General features: G+C 45.3%; 1 protein-coding gene across 1 annotated transcript in view; it reads right to left on the bottom strand.

Moving 5' to 3' along the window:
• RNF216 (ring finger protein 216) overlaps nucleotides 1-26,989 on the bottom strand; it is an 83,324-nt gene that overhangs the window by 12,188 nt on the left and 44,147 nt on the right. The window contains exons 14-15 of the mRNA XM_062588423.1: nucleotides 3,824-3,921; nucleotides 1,088-1,310 (exon numbers count right to left, since the gene is read on the bottom strand). Coding sequence (XP_062444407.1) covers nucleotides 1,088-1,310; nucleotides 3,824-3,921 — 321 coding nt within the window. The remainder of the gene's footprint in view (nucleotides 1-1,087; nucleotides 1,311-3,823; nucleotides 3,922-26,989) is intronic.

The raw sequence follows: 26,989 nt of genomic DNA on the forward strand, positions 1-26,989 counted from the left end.
CTGAAACGTGGGGCTGCAGGAACATCTAGAAGCAGGTGTCTGTTTAATTTAACGGTTCTCAGTGATAGAATCATTTGGGAATAAAAGGTGGCAGAACAGAATCAGAATGCATATACTAGTTAGGAAACCACTGGGAAATCCCCAAGAGCCTCTGGGTAGAAAGGAGAGATTTAGAGTGGATCTTTTCCTTTATGTAAGCGAACGACCATGCACGTTCCCTGCAGAAGGATGGGCCAGTAGCAGTTTGGCAAGTTGTGGTTGCTGTAGGCAGAGCAGCATTGGGAACAAACGAAGTTCAGACAAGCCCTGGGAAGGCAGATTCACACTCTACTACTTTTTTGTAATCGTGAAATTCAACCCTTGCTCCTACCTCCACTCCCTCCAAGTTTCTGGTATTGAAGACCTCTACAGAGATATTGTACTAAATTATCCCACGCTCATCACTGCTCCAAGTTGTATTACAGCTCCAAGTATTAAGTTACATACTACAGCCTCCCTTACAACTCACTCTGCATTTCAGCTCTTCCTTTGCAAATGCTGACACCAGCTGTGAGAACCAACACAAACCTAACTTTGTGCTGGGGGCTTTGGACCTTTGACTTCCAGGCATTTTTCTCAGGGGCTGTTTCTGCTTACTCTGCACCCTTCAGTCAGATGATCAGAAAAACAAGAGGTATTGGGTACCAGAAAGACATGACTCCCCTTGCTCTTACATGCAAAGCCAGACCATACAGCCACTCAGCTGCAAAACTAGGAATGAATCCCAGGAATCCCAATGCCTGCTGCTAGCACACGCTCCCCGCTAGCTCTTTTCATGAGCTCCACACCCCCAGAGCAGTGCTCGGAGCACTTCCAACCAGAGTCCTCCTCCAAGAGGAGCTGTTCCTAAGGGAACACCAGTTACTCCCCAGTTGCGGTCAGACATGACTCTGCTGGAACAGGTTTCCAGTGCGTTTTAGCTGTCCTAGTAGAGAAAAGCTTATGCTATCTAAAAAGAACAGCTTTCCTTTGGCGGAAAGCGTGTTCTGCAATACGCTGGCATTGAAATCAGGGCGCGAATCATTCATGAAAGTCTTTCATTACTTACTGTGGGATCCGTCCAGAGAGAGCACTTTGCACAGTCCTGGCAGGGTGCCCCGGGTGACCGAGGGTGTTGGCAGAAATGGTCATACCCATTAATGGCAGCTCGGCAGAGGTAGCACATCTGAGCACCACAGCGACAGGACATGCGGTTGCAACCCTCTGATTTAATTAGGCCAGTCCCACACTTGTGGCATTTCCTAATTCGGGCAGCTGTCATTTTTTCTTCTCTGCAACACAAGAGGAGGGACAAAAATTAGAATGAGCATTTGCCAGTCTGCAGTAAAGTTACTGTTATACTATCCCAACAGTACTTTAACCTCCCTTTCTCCCAGTGCACCTCTCTTCCCCACTTCCCCCTTCCTCCTACGCTACCCCCCCACTCCATCGCTGTTCCAAGGAGGTCTGGGCTCAACTCCACTTGGAGCCAACCCATGACAACTCAAGAACAAATTAAGTGAAAGTCAATCACTGACTGCATTCTACAGACTCAGTTCTGGTTTCCATGCGAGCCAAAACACAGCAGGGCCAGGCTCTGGTGTGGAAAGAATTTAAACCAAAAGTCAAAGGGCCAAAGGCCACGTGGATTCTTGACTTGACTGTGGAGAAATACAGTCTAGGAGATAAAGTTCAGGAGAAGCAAACTGTTTGCTGTCATCTGCTAGCTAATTTTATGTTTGACTGCTGCTTCGGTTACCGAGTTGCCACAACCATATATTTTCGAGCCTGGCTGTAATGCTCTGGATTATTTGCTTTTTGTTTAATTTGAATAATTTAAAAATAATCACATCTTTCCCATAGAGACTGGGCTTTTCCTTTCTCTTAAGACTCCCTACATAAGTTGTCCAGAGGTTATTACTTTATAGCACAGCCTATCTTCTGAACCTAACAGAGCACAAATGGGAAGCTGGGACAGCCCCCGGAGACTGCCTGGGAGTGGCGCGTGGTCCAGTGCAACGGCTCAGCTCACAGCAACATCATTTTGGCACAGAAATGGAGGAAAGCCTTGGCCATTTAATTAAAAGACTTAAGAATATAAGCCGTCATCCTGAGGGCCAATTTTCTGACCACAGGAGATCATGTTACAGTTTAATTCACAATGTAGGAGAACTGAAACTTGATGACAGAAGAGTAAGGGAACTGCATTTTTACTGAGGAAAGTAAAGTCCTTTGGCTGTGCTGACCTGACAGTGGGGAACGATCATCTTTGTTAGCCAGCACCTCCATCCAACTACTTTTGTGGGCCTGCAATTCCAGCATATGCTTGGGAGAAGATAGGGAGGTATTTTAAGGAGGATCACAACAGCAATCCAGTGCAGCTCCACAAACTGATCCATCAGCACAGCCAAAGCAGTGGTGAATAGTAAAGCAGGAGAAAAAAAAAAAAAAAAAAAAAAAAAAAAAAAAAAGGAGCAGCTAGAGATAAAACTTCAGCTGACCTGCAACTACAGAAAGCTTCCATGCAATTATAGCTGGCATGGCCTGCATCCAGCCATTTGGATAAACACTAGGAATGGAGAGGAAAAAAGTCAACTTGAGACTGAATCTTCTGAGTTGCAGCTGCTCTTCCCTCCTCTACCGAACAGGATGCTGCTGATGCAGGGTTTTTTTTGCCATTTTTCTTTTGGAAACTTTGAGCAAGGCAGGAAGTTTGGCCTGAACTCCAGCTGTGCTTCCCTTTCCCTATACAGGGCTTCAAAAGGAAGTCTTTATTGTATCATGCAGTAAAACTCATCCATCTACAGCAACATTCTGCTAAAGGTTTTTAAACCGATTCTCCCCCCCCTTATTAGGGATATGATACTCCCTCCTCCTCCCTCTCACTCCTCTTTCCTGCAGGGAAAGGAGTGGTAGAGAAAGAAGCCATATTAAGAGTGTAGAAATTTTTTTTGTTCTAAATTATGGACTACAGAATGGGCAAGTAGCAATCATCCAGCCTCCCTGGTAGAGCTTTCCAACCTCTGCTTGTACCAGACAGACTTTAAGTCAGAGAGGAAAGGACCAGGCAACGTAGGCAGGTCCTATTTCACTGCGCTAGACACACAGTTCCATGGCTGAACCTCCACTTGTTTCCTAAAGCCAAAGGATTTTGCCATTTACTGCAGCAAAGAGATCAGAGTTCAAAAGATTTTATGGAAACACTCAGGATTTCCACATCAGTACTTCAAAATATAACTCCTCTCTATAGAGATTCCTACAAAAAGAGCCGTGACTGGTCAAGGCAGAGACAAACACACGTGAGATAACACATCCCCTTCTACGAAGCTAGAAAGCAGCAGCTGAGCAAATCATGCCTCATCACTTTGTGAGATTTTCAAAGGGTAATAAACTAGTTACTGACTCAATCTGCTTCTGTGCAACACCTCCCTTCTCCCCTGACCAAAGGGAAGCAACATGTAACAGAGGTTTCTCACTTCTGAGAACGATCAGGTGCCAGCCTGTGAGACACTGGGCTAGCCAGAGGAACAGTCTGGGCTGGTGACAACGCTCCCATGTGCTTGTGTTACTGCTCAGATCCACTGCCAAGTATTTTTCACAGAAAGAAACCCTAGAAGCCTTCTGATCACTCAGTTTTCTCATCCCTAGGACCTCCCTGATTGAAGGTAAGGACACCCAGTAAAATTTTAGGGCTCCACGGGTCACCAGCAGTGGGGTTCCTTACTTCAACCCATCCGCTGGTTTGTCTAGAGTCATTACAAGTTTATCCACCCCCCTATTTTTGCCAGCTGCAGAATTCACTTACATAGATGTCCTATATTTGATGTCATCCTTCTCAGCCAGTTGCTCACAGGTGAGGTTCATGTGCTCCTTCCACAGCCCCTGACACTTTCGACATGTTTCCTGGGGAAAATAACATGTATTAAAGAAAGAAGACCCAGAGCACCATGCAGTAATTAGGAATTAGAAGAAATCCCTGGTCTTCACCCAGCTAACTGCAGGTTCTCATCTAGAATCAAGCTGGCAGCACTGTTACAGACACGAGGCCCCAGAGAGGTCTGTAGGTTTGTGCTCCACTGGATAGCAGAATGAGTCCAGGTACAAAACGCCACCAGAGCCAACTACCGCTGGGCAAACTGCACCTAGAAGCCCCAGTTCAGCTACAGCCTGCCGAATGGCTAGCTACCAAATTAGCACAGTATGTCTAAGAGAAGATTGCAAGAACCAAAATATAGATCTAAAAGACATCAGCTTCATCCGTGTTTGTAGACGAACGCTGGGGCTTTCGTGACAGCCGGTGACGAGAAGTTTGCCACTGCACTGCAGTTGCATCAGAAATTCTGCTTCACCTTGCACACCAGCAAATCTATATTCTGCTTTGTTAAACCTCACAAAATATGTGTTTGCCCGCAAATTGCTTAAAAGGCAGGATGTGGACAAATGGCCATAAAACGGAGGTGGGATACGAACAAATATTTATGAGTTTAACCAGACTAGAAGTAATAGTTGAACTAAATTTAGAGCAAGTCACTGAACTCTCCTGTTCTTGTAAACACTTTAGTAACACGACTAATCTGCATCTGGTGAAACCACACAGGGCAGAAGAGCTATGGAGACCCTACTGGCAAGGGAACCTGGACTAACACTGGGAACATAGTTGACTTTTTGGTTGGCTGTCCAAAGAAAACAATTTTGTTTTGGGTCAAACAAGAGATTTCCCTTTAATTTGAGGAAGATTAAAAACCATCCAAATCAAATATGGAAAAAGTACATGTTTTGTAATCCAACTGTTTCATCTTCAGAATTGCCAGGACTCTTTCAGATCCAACATTCTCCCTCTGACAAGAAAATCCGTAAGGTTATGAAGCATCCTTTCCCCCTCCACGTCAAAGAAAGCCCCAGAAGGCAACTTTGCCCAGCTCTGATCACACCACCACTGAAAGATGACAACTGCACAGAGACTTTTTGGTAGCCTTTTTGATGGCACTACCTCCATTTCACTTTAATAAAGAGAATGAACATGATACACATGATAGAAGCAACTACTGTCTAATCAAGAGTTTTCCTCGGGTCTCAGTATTTTCTGTGCTTCAAGATGCACATAAGCAGCAGCATGTTTTTGATCACTAGTCAAACAAACAGGATGAAGACCAAAGCTTCCTCCTGCTAGGACGGGGTGCAATGTGCTGACTTGTTTGTGTTTGCATTCACTGCAAGTTGCTTAACAGCTTGTGCTCTCATCAAAAGAGTTAAAGGTTCCCTCATCCCGGCCAGCAAACCTCATGTGTTTTGACACTAAGACACAGGGCTAGAGTAAGACAAGAGCTAAGCCTGTGACCACAGGTCCTGAGCGCTTGGCACAGGGTTTTGCAACAACTTACCCTTCAGATGCGTTTTAGATAGGCAGCCACTAGTTTTAAGGGGCAATAACTACCATGCTGCTATCGATTCTCACAAGTCACTTGTCATACGCTTTGTTTTCCAAGTTTGTCTTCTCTAGCTGTTCAAACAGGCACCATTTTGTATGCGTTTGCTCCTAGGCCTTGTTCACGGCTGTTACTGGCACGGTAGGATGACTGCCGATCACACCGCGGAGAGCTGTCAGGCTTGGAGCCGTCCAGGCACCTTGACGGGGACCAGCCTTCCCTTTTCATTCTCAACATTCAATCAAATGTTGTTCCAAGATCACAAATGTTGCATGTCTTAAGTACCTCAAGGGTTAAACAGTCTTTGGAGCCCTAATGCACAGAATCACTTTCACATGCCAGCAAAAAAGATTTAACAGCTTTTTGCCAGAAGGGTTGGCACACTTTCCAGCCAGGAGCCTACTATTCCCAATTACTTAACTCCAGGAGTCTCCTTCGCCGCTGAATTAGAGACAATGTCCTGGCAAAGCAGATGGTTCTACTTAAACGTTCGCACCGAGCCGTTCCCTCTTGATACCACCACCATCCCTGCTCTGAACGCTGCAGTTATTTAAAAACAACGTTCTCCGTTGAGCTAAGGCTGTCTGTATCTGCCAAGCAGTGCCCCTGACACCCAGACGGGCCCATTCCTCTACAGCTGAGAGGAAAGCGAGCAAGCAGAGCGACGTCGATTCCCCACGCCGGCACCCCACGGGGAAGAGGTGTCCTGTTCCGTTTTACTGGAATTGCTACAGGCAGCGATCGCCAGGGCTGCTGCTCGCGTTCCTGGGATCCTTCCCAAGAAGCGCTTGTCATGGCAAGCGGCAAACCCGTAGAAAGTGCTGCAGTTTGCTTGCCCACGTTCTCCTGAACCCTCTTCCTCAAGAAGCTGTCTCCGTGGCTTTTTAACTATGAATTTCACCCAGTGAGCTACTTCTGGCTAAGCCGCATCCTCTACAAAATAGATACGGGGAAAAAACTGACAATAAATATGTCATTACCGGAGCTTAATGCAACTTTTCTCCTTGATCTAGCCAAGACAATGGTACATTTTTAACAGTTCCAGGAAGTTAAATTGGACCCCGTCAGACAAAGGCAGAGAGGAGGCCTATGATTCAGACGCAAATGCAGCTGCTCCAGTGCTGTAACGAAGCAATAAGATCACAGCTGTCTCCCAAGAAAAATGACCTTTTCAATTTTTTTCCTCTTATTTGAATCGAACCCGCTATGCTGATGAGGGCTTTACATATCTGACATGATTGCAATTCTGATCTCTGCAGAAGTTCCACAGAGTGCTCTTTTTATTTCAGAAACAGCTTTTTGTTTGACAAAGCAGCGTACTCTACCATTACCATATTAATTTACCTAAACACACAATGGGATGGCTGATTTTTTGCAACCAGCCTAGATTATTTCTATTATAAGAGCAGCACTTGGCACTAAGGCTTGCTACCACAATACCAGGCAACATCTAAACCCACGCAGAGAGGGAACACCTCCTTCCCACCCCCGAAAGCTTCTACTCAAACAGCAACAGTCAAAAGCAAGTCAGGCAATGAAAAATAAAATCCTATCCAACTTTTTGGCCACTGCGTTGTCTACTAGAGAACCCTGGCTTAGTCACACCATGGAAGCTAACATGGGAAAGCTTATTTAGTTTTACTTTTAACTGCTTTTCAGTTGAAATACTCATTTCTGGATGGTATGAACTCCACGTGTTTCTTCTGCATTTCCCTCCTCCCAGGCAGGTCCAGTTAACACAGCCTGTGCTTTTAGTGAGAGGGGCAGCTCGTTTGGAGAAGCCTTGGCTCTAGCAAACAGTTCCCAAACAGGCACGGATGCTGGAGATTAAGTATCTCCTGCCTGTTACATCTGCCCAAGCTTGGCAGGCAGCCTGGGACGGCCCATTAACGTGCTGGACTGGGACAGCCGAGAGGAGGACGTGATGGAGAGGGTGTTTAATCACGCACTGTAATCTCCTCGCCGTACATCTGTTAGAGGCAGCGGCTCTGTTTCCGCTCGCCGGCCGACGGGAAGCGGCCATGATTAACACAAACATGTTTGGGTTCAGGAGGATCCTTTGTTCCCAGGGTCAGCGATGTGGACACGCGGCTTTCCGAGCTCACGGCCGGCCTGGCTGAGCACTGCCAGCTGCTTTTAGCATGGGCATCACAATCCTTAGAAGTCCTGGCTAGTTGTCCCAGCACCTGATGAAGGCAGGAGTGTTTTATGGGAGGGAGCCTGCCAGATCCCTTGGCATCTCTACCAACCCTTGCAACGGATGCTGCAGTTCTAAAGCAGTCTAAGGTTTTGGTTTTTTTGGTTTTTTTTTTTTTTTTTTTTTGACTCCACCTTCCACTTAAAAACAAACAAAACAAAACCCTCTTCAAGGCCCAACCCACATATCAAGGAGAAAAAAAACTCCCAAAGAATCAACATCTCCTCGCCAGTCTCCGTGTCCTTCTGGCCACGGTCAGGCTGCTGTTCACACTGCCATTATCTGCTCAGCACTGGGCTTATTACAGTTTCAGCCCAGAAACAAGGGCCACATGGACAAAAAGATCAGGTGACAGAGACGGATCACCAACTGACTGCCCACGCCATTCTCCTGTGCCTGGTCCTTTGCTAGGAATTTAGATGAAACCATTTACTGATTAAGCCAAATGCAAAAAGGAAGGGAAAAGAAAAGCACCCAACTTAAACAACAACAGGCAATGCATGAGGCTGTCATCACCGCCCTCCAAGGCTCGGTGGGGGCTCTGAGCAGAGTCCAGTGCTTGCCTTAGCTCTCCATATGCTGGTTAATTAAATCCTTTTGCAGCTGCACTGTGCGACTCCCCACGTCCCCAAAGCACAAGTTGCACATTCCCGCTTTCCCCGCTGATTACACACATGGGGACTTTCTGCTGTGCTCCTTGCTAAGGATGAAGCGGAGGTAAAACATGCTGCATATCCATTTGCTTCTCGACAGGACAGAGCCCAAGTGATTCATTCTCTGCTTCTTCCTGCTTTTCGGCACACAATAGCACAGGCTAACCTCGGGCAGGCCAAGTTTTACCCAAAAGCAGATGTGAACACAATATTCTTAGAATAGCACCTCAGGTCTAGCCCCTGTTGCACGGGTTTAAAGAGCTGCAATTCCAAACCAGAGGAGGCAGTGGGAAAACACAGACCTCTTCCCCACAGCTGCTCCACGCTGCCCCCACCGCAGCTAGAAACGGATGCAGAAACGAGTGCAACCCTTGAGCAGAGATTCCCTCTCACAAGCAAATTCCGCTGGGTCTGTTCCTGCGATTTCTTACTTTAAGCTTGGATAAAATGGTTGCAGCCCAGCTCAAAGCAATCCGCTTCGGTGAGAGAAGCCTTTGCACAGCAACGCAGGGAAACGGGACCCCAGCTCCCCAGGCCACCAGGCTCCCCGCGACGGCACATCCTTCCCGCAGGAACCGCCGCGGCTGCCGGCGCCGCGGGGAACGGACAAGATCAGCGGCAGGAAGCAACCCCCAAACGCACAAAACCCACGCAGGGACGCAAAACGAACGCGAGGCCTCGGCCGACTAAACCCTGCGTGGAAGGGAATCGCCGCTCGCCCCTTCGCTTCCTTCCCCGGAGCCGCCGTTCCTCGGGCAGCGCTGCCGCTCAGCGGCCGCCGGCCGCACCGCACCGCGCCGCCTCCGAGCCTCGGCTCTGGGACCGAGAGCCGAAAGGAGGAGACAGCTACCAACAGAAGCCAGGAAAACCAAAGTCTCCTCTCTCTAGCCCAGCCACGACTTATTCCGGGAGGGGAAGGAATAAAGCAAGGACACAGGCCCTGCATTAGTCTCCAAGAACATGTCAGCACAGAAACAGAAGCGGAGACCCGCAAAGCGGGAAGAGTTAAAACTAGATAAGGAAGATCCACGTTTATATCTGATGCTCATCAAAAAGGCTGGGTCTCATAACGCTTTTACGGCCATCTATCAAAGCCAGTTACCCAAAACTATGAGTGTGGCCAACGATTCCTCCTTTGCATGCTATTTTGTTAAATTGAGCCTATTGTAACCCCCTCAAGACACTGGAGACATGCAATATCCGTTTGCTTCCAGAAACGCATAGGGAAAATGTCCACAAGACACAGGCGGGCCGGGTCCCACGGAGGTTTGGACCACCTGAACCAGAATTCAGCAGCCACCGATACGTGCGACTATCTCACCTCTGCACGATTCACAAGTTCCAGCAACACATTTAGAAAACCAAAGCAAACTTTTACCCTTCCCCAGCGCTTGACTTTAAAAGGTTAGATTAAGTACTGTTCTCACTGCAGCGGTTAGGGACTTAGAGCAAAAATATCTGCAGCTTCAGGCAAGGAAGTCCTTTTTGTCACCAGTATCACCCTATCGCTGGTCAAGGCAGGAACTGCACCGGTATGATAAACTGCTTGCTGGTCTCGTCCCCACTCACCCTAATGTAATTGAAATAGAAGGGAAATAGAGCTCTCTCGTTGGAAAGGACTGTGCTTTAATTTGAACTTGTACAAAACTTTACAGAATTTTACTATTTGGAATGCTTTGAAGTAAATATTTGTTTCAAAACTACTTCCTCCTAAGCCCCAGAGATGCAAGGAGCAGATATCCAGGCTTACAAGCAGCAGGACAGTTGTGCAAATGGGCACAGGAGCATTTGCATCACACACATTTCACCAGGATATCTTCCCCTAAACCGAACAACAAGTTTTTCTCACAAGGATAGTTCTCCCCCTGAAGAGACATCTTTTTGAAAGCTAACCTCCCAGCCTGAGCGGGCTGGTGTTACATTTAGCATCTTTCCAGCTCAGCACGCAGTTACCTTTGGAGACGGCAAGGGTGGATCGGCTTAGTGACCTTTCCAAAGGCTGCCACCCACCACCCTGAGCCAGTCTGCAGGGCAGGCAGAGGAAACCGTACCATTTGGTTATTATATATATAGGAAGGTTAAATATAGCCTGTGACTTCATGCTGAAGACTTTGCTTAAATTAGCATACCTGAAGTCATTTTGCTCTTTGCTGTGGCAGGAAGCTAGAGAAATGCTGTATACGCTACTCGAGTCACATATGCAGTTGTTAACTACAGCTTTCAGATTTGCTGGATTGATAACAGATAACAGATCTACATTTTACCTGCAAAGTAAATAATTAAACACTAACTGGTCAGTTCAAAGCACTCAAATCCCGACCATCTTGCATCTCCTCCAAATGCAGATTATCTTACTCCATTCAGCAGAGGACTAAGGCGTTATCCATCGAGTCCTATACAAAACCCCTCACAAAGAGGGAGGCTCCTTCAAATAGCCTGAACTCTAAATCATGAAGACTACCAGGGCCAGCTGACCATGGCAGTAACTGTGGAAGATGCATGAGATTTGCTACACCTTCAGATAAGAACAGATTTAGCTTCCATCACAAATATTCTGACTTTTAAAAGATAACTCTGGAAGGTCACTCAAGAGGTGGCACCCAAGGATATCAGGAAGGTTAAGGTGCAACAAAAGCAACGTATCTTATTTGCAACCATAACTGCTCACAGTGCATTGTAAGGCAGTGCAGAGGAGCAATTACTGGAGTTAATTTTGAAACTTCCCTCTTACACCATCAGATGCTAAATGATTCCTCCCTGCAGACAAATCTATACCACCGCGTTACGTGGCAGGAACTGGAGACAGTCTCTCGAAAGGCTGCATTTCTCCTCTCTTCCCGTTTCCCAGATTTTTGTATTATGAAAGAATCGCACAAGGAACTCACTTACAGATGTCCTCTCCTCCATCAACAGGCACGCGGAGACCCAGATTTATGTAACACACCTACGAGCACTTTTAATGGATCTCTGCAATATGGCAGTTTTGACGGTAATTTAGCAGCCTTATCTTATTTTCAATTTAAAGCCTTTCCAGCTTACACTACAGGCAGAGAGTACCGTTAACAGCCCAGGTCAAACACCAGTGAGCGATGAGGACAGGCAAGCTGTCTGAGCAGAGGAGCTGTACCTTGAGTCTGGGTACAAATACACAAATACTCAAAAGCTGCAAGCACAGCTTGTGCTGCCACAGAAATCGAACCTTACTTGTGGGGTTTTCCCTCATTTAAGCACTCCAAGTTTTAGGCTAGCCATAATAAAAGAGCATCTCACCAAACTAGCAATGCCACAGAAAACTGAAAGCAAAGTAATACCTGACTTCCTTGAAATCTCAGAAGTTCAGATGATTTAGATATCTATTTTAAATGCCTACATGGTACAGTGCCCCCCCCCCCAACCCTTACTTGTTCCTCTTTGGAAAAAAGGAAAAAAAATCTGTGCAGCCAGTAAAGACAACAGCTTTCACCCCAGCTTCGAGGGCCCTCAAATTGAGCTGCACAGCTCAGGAGGCATAACAGGCTTGCAGCTAGAGTATTTACAGCAGATAAGACTGAAAACGGCCCTCTGAACTGCTAACCTCCATCTCCCAAATTCACCAGTGTGACAGTGAGTCATCTGCAACTCATTTGCTCTGCTAAAATAAGCTAGTAGTAAAGCCAATGGTCTCTGCTAGCAGCCTGCTGAAATATCCTGGGCAGAAAGAGCACAATATTATTACAAAAAAAAAAAAAAAAAAAAATCACCAAGAACCACAGCACAGTGAAAAAGTTTATACCCTGATTTCCAATGCAAACACGCTGGTTTTCCTTCTGCAGCACAGCGTAAACTCTGCAAACGCTTGTTTAAAGAAAGATATCGAAAGAATGAGTACACATCAAAATAAAGCAGAGCAAAGCGGGAAGCAGACGTGCAGGCAGCTCACTGATTCCACTTTCGGAGCCCCACGATGTCATTTCCATTTCCTCTTGTACCTAACACACCCATGCAGCCCTGACTAACACCAGCTGGGTTCTTGTTTGGTGCAGGAATAGCGAAAGTAGCCTCCAAAGAGCAGCTTCAGGACGGGTGTCCGAGCCCTAACGGCAGTCGCTGACCCCACCGCGTCGCCAGAAGCGGCGTGCATCCCCAGGGCCGGAGGGAGCAGATGGGCAACGAAAACCAGCTGCTCTAAGAGGAAAAAGACAGGGCGAAGAGGGCAATATCCAGAATCAGGGCATACGCAGAGTGCAGTCAAAACCATCTCTTACCCAAAGCACACCTCAAAGTGCAAAGACGCCACTGCCCACCCTCACCAGGTGCATGCGATTGCACCCCGCAGTTCTGACCCAACCAGCACCGAGTGAACACACACCAGTGTTTTGCAGGCACCAATAAGCCAGTCTTAAAATCGCCAGAGGTTTGAAATGATACAGAATTGCCACGGGGAAATAATAATAATAGCTCCACAGCTAGAGGGATCCCTGCGACATCTGTGATTATTTAGCTCCCTAGGGAAGATGCTGCCAGGTCCCCGGGTCTCTTCTGGCCAGGAGAGTCCCAGAGGGGTCACAGAAAGAGGACGAGAAGGGCCCCGCTTCCCGCGGTGCTCAGCGTGTGCCCGCAAGCCCCCAGCGCTTGCGAGCGGCGCTGCGAAGAAGGGACACGGCAACCTGAGGCCATCTCGCAAAGTGCCTGCTTACACCCAGGCCAGTCTAATCTTGACCAAAGTCAGTCAGCCACGGGCAGATGTGCAGGTTAAAAGCAGTGGTAGTGCAATAGTCCACCAAATAAAAGCTAATCCAGGACACATCTGTAACTTAATTTGAAGAGTTGTTTAATCTGTAGTTTAATTTTTGATAAACAAGAGATGGTAATCCAGCAAGATAGGCTTGCTTCTGCACAAGCATGTGAGACCATGCAAGAGACAGGGAGGAAGAAAAAAAAAAGATAAAACAAGCATCTCAAAACACAGGAACATTTGTGTAGCTTCATAGTTTCAGCATCCTTAAGAAGGTTCATCTGAACAGAAGTGAGACAGGAAGAAAAAGCTGCAATGCTTTTTGTTTTTCAGTGTATTGCAAAATCCCTAGCAAAGCAGTTCCCTTTTTGTTACAAGCACTGATCACAGAGATCATTTCCCCTATTCTCCCCATGCTTCAGCATGGCACCAAACAAGTTTAATAAAATGCACTGTTCAGTTACTTGCATGGCATGACTGGCCTATGAACAAGGGATGTTGTAAGGTATTTTGGTTTAGGTGTTTTTTTTTTTTTTTTTTTTTTTGGTCTGTTACAGAAAACAGGTCTCCAGGGATCTGCTTGAGAAATAACAGCAATTGCTAAGTAGCAACAGTAATTTTTGCCATGACCCAACCGCAAAACAAAACGAACCCAAATATTTTGCATTGTATCACTGCTGTCAATCCAATTTCATGGAAGAGAATCCCAGCTCATTCAGCAGGGAGGAACCAGGCTCCCATCATCCCAGGCCGCACAGACGGAGCAGAAATGCTTTTCCCGTTGCAGAGACAGGGGTCTGCTGGATGCTCACATCTACTGAACGCAGGCCCTTCCCCTCGCTCCGCACCCGCACAAAAGGAGGCTCGCTACAAATCAACCCGACAGCTGTCATTGCCCTAAATAACGTTAAGTTTCATCCATTCTTCTTTGGAAAACGCTCTCCCGCCCCAAGTCTCCCACCCGCTGCGCGAGGGGCTCCCGGGGGAGCCTGCCAGCATACGCCGTCGGTCGCCCTGCTCTCGGCGTTTCACAGCTATCGTTCCTCCCGGGAACCAGCCCAAGCTGCCGCAGTGTTTTCCTGTTCGTACGCCCACGGGTGGCCGGGCCGTCGAGCCGCGCTCCGGCGGGCAGGAAGCCCCTCCAGGAGCTCGGGCGGCGGGCAGGCTTGGGTGCGCACCTCCGTGCGGGACGCGCTGCTCGGCTCCGAAGCCTGCTGCGTGCATCTCGTTTCTCCTTAGCGAGTGATGCGGGTTTTTGAGTCCTGGCACAGGACCCAGTGAAAACTGTTGAGATTCTTCAAATTCAAAAGGAAAAAAAAGAAAAAAGAAAAACACACCAAAGCACAGAGTGCTTCAGTACAGCTGAACATGCATAATAACCCAGATAGGATAATCTGCAAAGCACCAAGCAAAAGGTTGGATTAAGTTACAACATACATGTAGCTCCTTCTAGAGGAAGAAGTAGTACACCCTCAACTGATACCCAGCCACAGACAGAAAAATGTCTAGGATACCAAGAGATGAAATCAGTAGCTTTGGCAGCACAATGAACAAAGGGTATTTTTAAAAACAAGTCTGGCTTTGACCATTTCCCCAACCCCAGAACTGTTTATAGACTCTGTATTTATTCCCCTGTGCCAGCAAGCTTTCTGGAGACCTTTCTTACTATTGGAACAGGACCTCTAGTGTAAAGCTGGAGGAGAAGAGTGACCACAAACACACCACTGTTAAATCACAGCTGAAGAATGTGCAATTGCTACTGAAAACCATTTCCAAACTGCTTCCCCAACATGAGGGGGAGCATTCCAGCTCCTCCTGACCAGTCAGTGGCCACAGGAAAAGGCTTTCAATCTGAAAGAAATTGGCTGTTCTTCCTACAGTCAAAAATGAAGGAAACTATCTTCAAAACACCTTCCTCTAGAAGAGAAGCCCAAATCATTCACCTACAGGTAAAAGCTGTTATCTAACGAGTGGTGGTTAGAATTAAACATGAGATCTATAACTCACTGAGAGTCATGAGCACACATTCACTCCTAAAGTGTCCAAGTCATTAGTTCAAAGGTGTAAGTAGCAAAATAACCAGTTTGACTAGGATAAGAATAGTCCTTCAGCTGCCTGCCAGAGGAAAGGGCAGAGGGAGCCTGTAAATTAACCATTTTGTTTAGCTCAGTAGCCACTGAAAGCTAACTAAGCTTATAAACAGCTGGGGGAACATCACAGACTCTCCTAACCAGTTCTTTTTTTCTCCTAATTTTAGGGTTAAACCACTGAATAGGACCTGAAACTAAAGTAGTAGCCAGTAGGTTTCACAGGTAAGAAGCAACAGCTGTACTACTTATTAATCAAGCAATGACTTGCCAAATAAACCATTTGCATTGAAGTCATGGAACAGGATATGAAACATTTTGTAGCAAGAAATAGGAGACCTTTAAGAAAAATACTTCTAAGGTTCAGATTTATCTAAACACTTGAAGCCACAGATGATTTGTAAAAGACATTTTTGGCTGACAAAGCTGGCTTTTGGCTTACTATCATCATCTGCAATTACCATCCAGATGGGCATTACCTGTTCTTAGCTAATGAGTAAAATCAGTGCCAAGTGTCAAGCACTAAGACCACATTAACTGCTGTATAGAATGGCTCATTAGGATCCAGGAAGAAAACTACTCCAAGACATCCATAAAAGGCCAAGATGTTTCACTTTATACAAAGCACTAAAAGGTAATCGTCAAAAAGCAGGTATTGTCTCTGCTTATCTAGCTTCCATCAGGCCATCAGAAAGTCATCCTTAGCAGGGTTTAGGCTGGATAAACTTCTTCCCAATAAAGTTAAGGATGGTCAGGATTCCGGATAGCTGTCTTAAGCCTCAGGGTAGATGTTGCAACTCCATTTATTTTAGCAGAGAATTTACTATGTCGCAAATGACATCCCCACCCATTCAGAACTGGGAAGACCAGCCCCTTCCCCCTGACCGAGTTCTCAGTTCCACTTCTGACCCAGGATTTTATTGCAAAGGGAAACCAGCATTATTGGCCATAAAAGGAAAAGCCCCATCTGTCACATTTCTACAGAGGAGAGCCAACAATGAGGAACTTCAGCGACTTCCTTAAAACTCCGGAAACGCCACGGGCCGGCCACTGCCAGTGCCCCAGGAGGAATTAAAGGCTCTTCTCCAACTTCCACCAGGGATGCACGTGGGCATCCATAGTGTCTGGCAAAGACGTCAGACTGCATAAAGGTACAGATCTCATTTTAAGTAAGATAGAGGGGGAAAAAAAAGAGAAAAAAGGACAGCAGCAAACCAGCAGCCAAAAATTAGGTAGTCTTTAGAGACCCACATCCTACGCTTGTGCCACGGCCCTGGAAAGCTCTGTGAGGGCACTTCAGCTGCACAATGCACTGGTCGGAATACGCTTTCTTCTAAACAACCTTAATTATGTAGCTACTGGAAAATGATGTTTAACAAGCTGAGAATTTCATTTTAATCAGGAATGCATTTGCCCTTTCGGTTGGGACATGTTTATGTTTTCTTAACAAACCCCCGCATCTCTCCCATCTGAGCTTATTCTGAATTCCTGAGCTTAAATGTAGACATGCCCATTCCAAAAAGAGCCGCCAGAAGACATTTTATTCAAGAATAGCAACTTAAAAAAAAAAAAAAAAGTAAAGACGAAAGCATTCTCTTACCTTTACGCCATTAAACAGCAATACTTAAACCCACTTACACAAAGATCAAGGCCAAACGGCCTTGTACTTAAAAATTGCTTACTGGTTGTCACCGGTGCTGTACATCTTGCATTTCACATACACCCACAACAACAAAAGCTGACGGGACAATTTCATTGTTTTGTGCTAGTTACTTCCAGAATCATATTGAAAAATGCAGCGGTATTTGGGTCACAACCACAAAACTGATTATGACTCCAGAAAGGAAAAAAGAACATGAGCTTCAACAACATTTGAAAGGAAATCAGTGCAATGCTTGTGAGATCAGTTAAAATCCCAAGACATCTTTTGTAGTTTTGGGGAGGAAGTTGCCAGTATTGAGGCAACAACATAGAAAAAGCATTTTAAAGAAAGTGAAAGCAACACAACTTCATACTCAATGTCTCTTAAATTTCCTTAATTTGGCTCCCACATGCATGACTGTATGGTGTATGCAACCCTTACCAGCATCAGCATCTCAAAACCAAAGTGCAAAGAGGATACACTATATTAGAAAATCCACAGAAACTTCCCTTCCTGTTTTTGTCCGCCAATCTGGAACCCCACGCTTGCGAAAGCGGCCGTCAGAGCAAGCATGACAAGTGCACGCTTCATCTTATGGGAGACTTCACTGCAGGACCATCGGATAGGAAAACGCAAGCCTCTCCAAGACAGGATAACATATCAAAGTTAAGCACAGCTCAGAGAGACACTGGACAGCTTCAGGCTGCAAGGCTGCTTTGGATACTTTTTGAAGTATATTCTCCTCAAAACAGGTATTTACTCCCTGCTAGGCACATGTGCTTCCTGACCAGTTGTGGGTCCCACTGCTGAACCAGTGGCTAACGCCCCCTCATAAACAAGGCAAAAACAAGGTTTTGCACTAGCCATCACAACAGCTTCCATGGCCAAGAAGTGTTTCATGAAGCAAGGTCCTAACCACACATCATACTTGCAGAAAAAGGAAGAAAACAGGTATAGTACCTCATTTGGCTGTTTTCTGATGCAGGGGAAAAAAAAAAAAAAAGAGCTTTTAACACGAGGTTACTAAAAAAAAAAAAAATCTGTAAAAAGTCCTATTTTTGTATCATCACAAGAGTCTCTGAATTGCTTCTAATTATCCTCTCCTTCCTTGGAATTTCTATTTGCGCTGAACAAGACACAACAGGCAGCCTCACCAGCGCAATCATCACACATCTTGAATTACAGGCAGCTGGATAAATTTAGTCTCTCCTACCAAACAGTTCTAGGAGAATGAGAGTCAAAGCAGCTTGCTTTACTGTCTTTTGGGAGCCCATTTCAAAGAGGGACAAGCTTACAGCTGGGTGTCCAATCAGAGCAGAAATGCATACTACGCTAACCATGTCTCAAAATAAGGCTGATCCCTTAGAATTCACACATTAAGATCAGAAATGTTCTGTCTAAACAAGATCAACACAGGGATTACCAAAAAGCCACTAGAACTGGACAAGGTCATTTGAACTTCACTATTCTTCCCGTAAAAATGTCCTTATCATTTCCAGACTCCAGCGGACATTTACTTTCCTCCAGACAGCGCCAATACAGAGGAATCTGCTCTAGGCACAGCAGTAATATAAATAGCAGGCCATCTGCACTGTGCTTGAAGTATCAGACTGGCAGTTGTATCTTCACTGGTAAACATACTATCAGTGCATATTCTTGCAATATCTGGGATGTTAAGAGTCAGCAGTTAGCTATTACTGAAACTCACTACCACATGTCCAAAAATTTGCATGAAAAACTTGCTGGATGCTTACTCATAAGATGCCTGGCTCCTCCAGGATATTCTTGCCATTCCCTCAGCCCCCCCCCCCCCCACCACCACCAGGGGAAGATTTCCAGAATTACATCCTTTAAAAAAAAAAAAAAAAAAAAAAAAAAACACGATGCCTTCATCTGAACAGTCATCCTTTGCAATTTATATCGTCATGGCAACGCTTAACTCCCGACTCTGCCCTAAACTCCATCACGGAGCCTCATTGTGTTGCTACCAGACAGCACAGAGCATCTTGCATACAGATAACCAACCCCTCTTGGTCTTGTCTCGAGCCTCGTCTCCCACAGACACAGCTCCTGCTATGGGGGTATATTTACAATGGTAATGTTTATAAAAAGGAAGCTTTACAAAATCAAATTTTTGTATTCAGGCAAAGTAGTAAGCTTTATCAGTATGGGGGATTTCTGTACTACATGCAACTGTTCCGGTCAAAATAAAGAGACCAGGTTCACAACAAGCCTGAGCAGTACAAAAAATATTTAGAGCACGTGTAAGAGGGTTTTGCTACTACTGCTTGGGTATACTGATAAAAAGGGGAAGATCACAGCACAAAAGACCACATTCAAGAATGGGGCTCTGGAGCCCTCTTATGGCAGCTCGCTATCCAACTTCAGAGTGAAAACCCAAGTCCACTTCATAGCATCTCTTTGTAGAAAAGGATTTAGTGCTAAGACAGAGGGAGGGGAAAGAACAATCTAGCTGGGACTGAGCTCTCATAATGCAAAAAAACAACAACAAAAAAAAGATTTGCAGCTGCTTTACATTTCCGACCTGCATACGGAGACCAGACAATCCCATTTTTAAAGGCAACAATAGCGCAAAATTAAATCTCTCCAAAGCTGAAGTATTACTCTAGCATTAGAAATGCATGAGGGGTGCGCTAAGGAGATCACCCAATGCTAGTGCTCACATACTAACAGCCACTCCGTAGAGACATCAGGCTGCCCAGCACCAGACGGAAAGCCTGGATTGGTTTTGTCCAAGCCTCCTCCTGGCCAGAAGGCTCCACAGCTACAGAGCTCAATTCTCAAAGGGTCGAAATCCCTGACCAGTACATTAAGGCCAAGGAAAGGAGGGGGCTGGCTGCAGGCAAGAAGGAACACTGCTGCTGAGCACCGAAAGGGTTACAGAGATTCCATAGCGAGGAAATATTTATGGAGGGAAGATGCTGAGCTGTGCATGTTTCCCAGGCAAGAGATGGTTTTAATTTACCTCTTGCAAAGGCTGCGATTATTTGCTGCTGGTTTTTGTTGAAAGCAACTATTTCAGGCTCACTTGCTCCCTCTGGTGCCCTAGCTCTGCAGCTGATTCAGAACAAAACACTCCACAAGACACTAAGAAATTACAAGGAATACCTGCCTCTTCTTCCCCCTTCTGGGAAAGAGGTGGCAATATCTATAAACCTGACAAGGCTACAGTAATCTTTAATGCGCTGAAGTATTTCTTTGGCTATGACATGTGAAGACACTACAAACATCTCCTAGGGTGCAAAGCTACAGCCAGAAAGACTGTCCTACTTCTTCCAGCTCTCACTTCTCTGCCTGACTTCAGCTGACCTGCAGCATCTACCACTCTCCCCATTAGGTCTTGCTCCACAGCAGTCTCCAACTCTATACATCTTGGCAGTATTGACATGCTACCATTAAAACCTTTAGTTTACATCTCTTTATGCATAGAGATTTTGAAAGAGAAAAAGCCATACTCCACAATCCCGTCACGTTGCTTCCCGATCCCCAGAAACCTGCACAGTCCCACAACCAAAGGGACAAGCCTTCACTCCTCGATTAAAGCTGTCATCTCCTAATGAATACCGCGAACCCAGGCATTTAATAGTAGATGCCACCTTGTTGCACAGCTCTTCTGTTTCCATCTTTCTGCATTAAGTTTCACCTCCTTTACTTTGCCTTTGTGTTTCTCTTCTCCTACCCCCATTACAGAGGTTGAGGAGTGATAGGGGGAATGCTAAAGTGTTACCTGAGCATTTCCAAGGGGAGATCCTCTGCCCTCACTTGCTCCAAATGAACCAGAGTGCTACAAAAGATGACAGTAACATCTCACTGCATTTTACCAGGTGGCTGCCTTGGTGACCTACATTAAGTCACCTGGAAAATAACTAAGAAGAAATAAAGACTCTTAAATATGAAGCAGGAAGTGGAGTGTTACAAAGAATTTTCTTCCAGATGAGTCTTTTCTAAGTATATGTATAAACATTTGTATCCAAAACAGAGCAGAGGGTCTCAAACAGAAACGCATAGAAAAGACTGCAGAGCAGGACCTTCCTGTTCGCCCACACTCACCTGCAACAGAACAGTAGCAAGAGAAGTCAACAAACCCTAGTTTATACCATAACATTTCTCTCAGTATGTATGCACAGAAACTGTTACCTGAGGCCTGGAACAACAGCAGTTTAACAGCGCAGAACATCATGCTTAAAGAAAGGCTGTTTTACAGAGTAGAGGCCACAAGTGGAGTTTTAGATATAGTGACTACCTACACTCCTTTCCAAATAGATCTCTTGTTCCTAGATGCTAATCACATTGCTAATCACATTGCTAATTTTGTCCAAGATAAGCTTGACTTCGTGTTGCATCTCTTGCAGTAAAAGTCCATCTAGCCTTGTGTTATGTTTCCAGTACAGGAACCAGAGGACACACAGGAAACGTTGCAAGGACAGGGCAGGCATACTCCTCCTGCCTACAGCTATACATAAACGAGGGACTTTCCGCACCACTGGGGTACTTTGTCTAATGGTTCTCTACATTTTTCCTCTGTAAGCTTCTCCTGCAGCTTTTGAACCAGACAAGTCCCAAGGTCGCCTCCCCTGTGGTAGTGCTAATTAACACACTACACAGTGCTGGGTGAGAGCATTACCAGGCTACCACTTCTTGCAGTTCTTATGCTCCCTGGCAGCCATCCAGCCATATCTGTTCACACCTAGTCTGGCTTAGGCTGGACAATCTAGCTGAAACACAGCTTGAAATTATGGGGCTACAGAATGTAATGATGTTAAAAAGCAGTAGATTTCAACCCAGAATGAAGTTGAAAGTGACCATTAAATTAGGAGGTCATATGAAAGCATCTGTTCCCTACATCAAGGATTCAAGTTATGATTAAATCTAAAAGCTACCTAATTCCTTTTGAACCAAGATATCCAACTTGATTGAAAAACTCCAGACCTTCTACCAATTATTTCAGAGATCGACTCAAAACCCAGGTTCTCATTCAGCTTTAGCTTTTAGACTTACTGCCATCTTACCTTCTCCTGTGACATTAAAGATGTTGCAAACATTTCTGAAGATGTATATTTATGGACTCACAAGTGATCTCACAACATTCTCTTAAAAGAGCTTTAATTTCTTGGTATAAAACAGGATTTCTAGACCTCAGAGAATACCTTCAACTTTTAAGTTTTTGCTAGCATCTGGTCTTCAATCCTGTCTAACAACCAGCACAAAAGTTGGTATCACTAATGTCATAATATAAAGAAAGCAAGGTCTCCTCTTCCTGACTCTACATGCCCCAGCATGCAAATTCAAGGACCTCAGAAGCCTTCCTGGTAATTGTGTTGAGGTTTTTCACTTCTCCATGGTGATGTGAGGTACATCAGAGGAAGCATCCAGTCCAAACTAAGGACAGCATCTATAATCAAGCTTGCAGAAAGCAGTAAGAAGGCCCACTAATACTCCAAGCTCAAAACAGACAGGGGGTCTAGACAAAGCAACAAGGAATAAGACATGCAAATAGATCATCAGAAATTCCTGACAAGTGTTTGTGATGAGCCCACGTGGAAGACAAGTTAGAAGACCTCAGTCTGTTCTGGTACAGCTATGCAGTTGTGCAATTCATCACACACAAGTGCAGTCCACTCAATGTGTTGAGTAAATACCCTTTAGTGTTTGCATATCCAAGTCGTCTCGCCAGCCTTACCCCATTACTTCAACTCCCCAATGCCTCTGTGCTCCTGTGTAGAGGCTGTTTCTCCAGTCTCACTGCCTGTGAGAAGTTTAGAAAAGTGGTGTACAGAAACAGTAGGGGTGCAGATATCTGCAGGCACATACAGCACATGCATCTAGCATTTTTGGCTGAGACCTTCTGGGTCCTAAAGATGACAGATATTCGTTTCTGTAAGGAAAAGAAGCTGAATAATAACACTTGAGGTCAAAATAACATCAAATTGGTGTCTAGCCATAGCAACGTCTTACATATAGGAGAATGCAGGCAAAGGATAACATGTTTCTTATTCAGCAGATACTTCACTTATTTAAATTTCAAAGCTCTCAGAAGGGAATAGGAAAACTAACAGCTACAACTAATGCATTTCAGCTTTTGCCTGATCTGGTCATCTCATTCCTCACCACAGCTCTATTTTCAGCTGGACTTTATGTTTGCCCCTTGCAGGGACAGAGATTTGAGCCAAAGGCAATCTGAGAAAGTGCACATCCTTTTACACACACAGCAATGCATAGCAATTGCTTCCCAGTTATTTTCTTCTGGTACATGTCCTCCACACTGGAACTAACTGATTATATCCTGCATGCAAGTTAAAGAAGGCAACTGCAAATGACATAGCAATAAGTAAGAGGTCAAGTTTCAGACAAGGAACCTGATCCATGTTTCACAAGTACCTGGGGCTTCTGCTTAGTCCTTAGGGGATCACCTGCATTTCTCCATATGATCACTATTTTTCCTCATTTGCATGCTTTGAGTTCATCACAGTGCTCGTACCAGGAAAAGTAAACATATTATAGATGAGGTGCTGCTTTTTGAAAGCCCATCTAAAGAACAATTTTCTTCATATTCAAGATCAGCTTTGACTAGGTAAAAGGTTTCCATTACCCTGGACTACTTTGCTTTTAAAGGACCAGCTCAAACAGCTGTGTTAAGTCCTATGCAGCACATGGTTTAGTCTGGCAGATGGAGATGCTGAGTAAAACTCATTAATCTTTTATCACTGTGGTCTGAAGTCATGGTTTTCTGACACAAATCTAGAAATCTATAGCTTATCCAACAGCTGCAACTAGCATAAAGTTCCAGGAGGGAAGAAAAAAAAGCATGCTTCATTTGATTACATGGGTAGGTCAAGAGTTATTCAAGAATGGGATCTTTTACAGTAAAACAAAGCTGCCTCTGAAAGCATTTGAATGGTTGCTTTTAGTATAAAACTGGAAAAGTTACCTAATGACTCCTGTAAAGTGCCAGTTCCTTCCTCTACACTCCTGAAATACAAAACAAGGACTTAAAGCCACAAGATAACAAAATACTACTCTAGAAGCTTTTCTAAAATACCCCAAGTTCAATGTGCAGAACAAATGCCTATAAAACCAAATTCATTCAGATAGCCTCATCTAATTGTCCTCTATCCCACCAGCACAGCTCAGCCCCAAACACAGCAAAGAACCAGACTAAAAACAACTATAAAGCTGAGAGGTTGGCAAGCTGCTGTTCAGTGCTAGCTTGTGTCATGCCTATCTCCATATCTAGAAAGCTTTAATGCATTCACTCTGGGAGACTAAAAGAAACTAAACATAGTAGCAGGCTACTACTGAACAAGAGACCTGGCATGGGCTCCAGCTACCTGAAAGCTCCATCCCTCTTTTAGTAGGCAGCCTCAAGAGCTGCAATCTTTCCCTTCTTTGGGGAGATATCATAACAAGGCACTTTCAGGTTTTTACTTACATGGATAATTACATACATAAACTTTAGGGTGACTGTAACCCAAGAACACCACTGATACTCCTCTTATACCCCTTTGGAGTATCATCTATTTCTACCAGGTTGCCTTTTTAGCAGATCTGACATCCTCTTTTGAACAGGAGAGAGCATCCCCATTTCACACATGATGAGTCAAGGCGAGGCCTCGTCACCCGAGCGATTTGCCTACTGCCTCCTTGCAGATAAGAGACACAACGTCCAACAGCACCTGTTTTAACCTCTGCCCTTTAAGGGGGATCCAGAAAGAAAAACCCCACCATCTCCTCATCCCTTGTTGCTGACTGGCTTTGCTGGGTTGCATGAGGCTGTCCAGCAAGACTTTTCAAAGCAGAAAAAGCCTTGGGGGAAAAGAACTTCTATTTTCCTGAAAAGGATCTCGGCCACTAATAGCCCATGGATACTGGGTTTTAAGCAGCAGCCCTGAAGATGGACCTCAGTTTGGACTGGGCTTTGAAATGTAGCTTAAAGGCATGCACATTCCCAACACACACACACACACAAAAAGGAGGTCAAATCAGCCTCTTTTGAAAAAATAAATAGAGCAATAAAGCATTCCTTCAGATTAGCTTCACAGAGCATAAGTCACTGAACAAATATGACCATCTTATCTTGTTCACAAATGGTAAGTTAAAGGGTCCAGCTTTACAGGCAGTATGTTGGGTGGTTTGGACGGCTGACCGACTTTTCATTAAGAAAAAAAAATTACCTTTTTTTTTTATTTTTTCCTCCCCTCAAAGAAGATTGTTTGTTTCTAAAAACCATATGATCTCTAAACAGTGCCAAGTGTGCTTTATCTCCTGCCTCACAAAGCTTTCCTGGATGTCTTCAGAGCTCCTAGCAACCTCATGGCAGAAATACAATTGATTTTATTTTACCAGAAGCAGGACTTGTTTAAACTAAGATTTCAGCCATCATCTCATTCCCCAAACGGACAGGCAGCAGTAATTAAGGGACCCCACAAACACTCAGGGGAAGCAATGCTCGCTCAGATGGAGGTAAAGCTTTCCTTAAGCTGTGCTTTTTCAGCCACTATTTGTCCCTCAAAGTCAAACACTAACATGACAAAACCCACGGCGAGGAAGGCAGCCACTGACTAGCTAATGGGTAGTTGCAGCTACGTTGCTAGCTGGAGGATACAGCAGCAGCTCTGCCCATTCGGGATTTTGGCACTGATTTATGACAGGCATACTTGCGTTTCCATTAGCCGCCGCTTTCTCGGTTGACCCCTCCGTTTTGCAAGGCAGCCTCAACATTAAACTCCCATCAGCTTTCAGCAGCGCTGACCTCACCGCGAAAGCGCGCCGCAGCGCTTTACAGCGGCCCAGGCCAACGCATGCCATTAATGCTCCCCTGGCTCGCGGAAACATCTGCTGCGTTTACACTGGTAGCGGCAACGAACCCACTTAGCGGTCACCTCTGCTCCCCGCACCGAGAGGAACCGCCACACACAGCCCGGCCCCGGCCCCCGGCGCGAGGGCCCGGCCGCTAGCGATTCAGCCGGGCAGAGGTGGCTTAAACCATCGAGGCAGATGGGAGGTCTGATGCAGTAGCCAAGAAGGTGTTTTGCTGCAATCAGAAGTAGCAAAAGCATAAGATTGGGCCAGGGTGGGCAGTAAGGATGCACACCGCTCCAACCAAAGAGGGGATGAACAGTCAGGCTGATCGGGAAGAGAAATAAGGAAAAAGACTAAATCGATCATCTGAAAGGAAGCAAATATTTTCACCCCAGCTGTTTTATAGATTCATCTGCTTAGGGAATGATTCAACAGGCACATGATTGCTCACACGACACTGTCAAGGGCGCCTCAAGCGCTCTGCAATCTTCCCAAATGCATCCGCAGGGTGCTTGCCATCCTCGCTCTGGTTCACCTCCATCATCTCCACGGTGCTAGTTGGGCAGCACCTGAGGATCTTCTCTTTCTGCAACAGTAGGAAGAGACCAGATGCCTTTCTGAAAGCCAAGCACAGCTTTTTTTTTTTTTTTTTTTTTTTTTTTTTTTAAAGTTTTTCCAATATGTATCACAATCAGCACCTTGTACACAACAGCTTACCAGCAGTCACTGGTTTAGTACTGGGAATACCTCTTCATGAAGAGACTGCTTACTTATCAGCATCTCATGCTTGCTGCTTACAGAAAGGGGATGCTGCTACTTGCTGTTCCCAAGGATTTTTGACAGCTTGGATCTCCAAAAGGAGTCAAAGCCATGGCAAAATTCTGAAACGCTTGTTACCTGCATTGCTCCAGTAGTGGAGATGGGCATTAACCATGACGTCTTCTGTTCCTGCTAGAAGCTTGCTTTATATTTCCCTCTAGTCAAGGCTAACAAGTCTGTAAGGATACATAAAAATGTATAGTAGCCTTGGCATATTCAATAGCATCTGTCAGAGATAAAAGACAGTCACATACGGGGGCATTCAGCATGGGCCGTAAGTTTTTATTATAACAAAGTCAGGAACATGATCCTGCTGTTTCCATCACTGCAACACTTTGCTGCTACGTGACTCTTCTGCAGTTTAAATTTTCAGCTTTAGAGCTCTGCAGGGCAGGCACAACAGTTAACAGAAGACAACCACAAAAGGACCTGGACTCTCACAGAAGTCACAGGCACTAAAACCACTGTTCACAAGCCCCTGCAAACAAAAATCCAAAGACACCCCAGCCTTTAAAAAAAGAAAAACAAAAACACTGTATACTTAATGAAGACTGGGTTGATTTGGGCCATGGCATTATTCAGTCAGCTTAACGCCACTGACACTGAATGTGGT

The sequence above is a fragment of the Rhea pennata genome, chromosome 15 (genome assembly GCF_028389875.1).
Source record: "Rhea pennata isolate bPtePen1 chromosome 15, bPtePen1.pri, whole genome shotgun sequence".
NCBI lineage: Eukaryota > Metazoa > Chordata > Aves > Rheiformes > Rheidae > Rhea > Rhea pennata.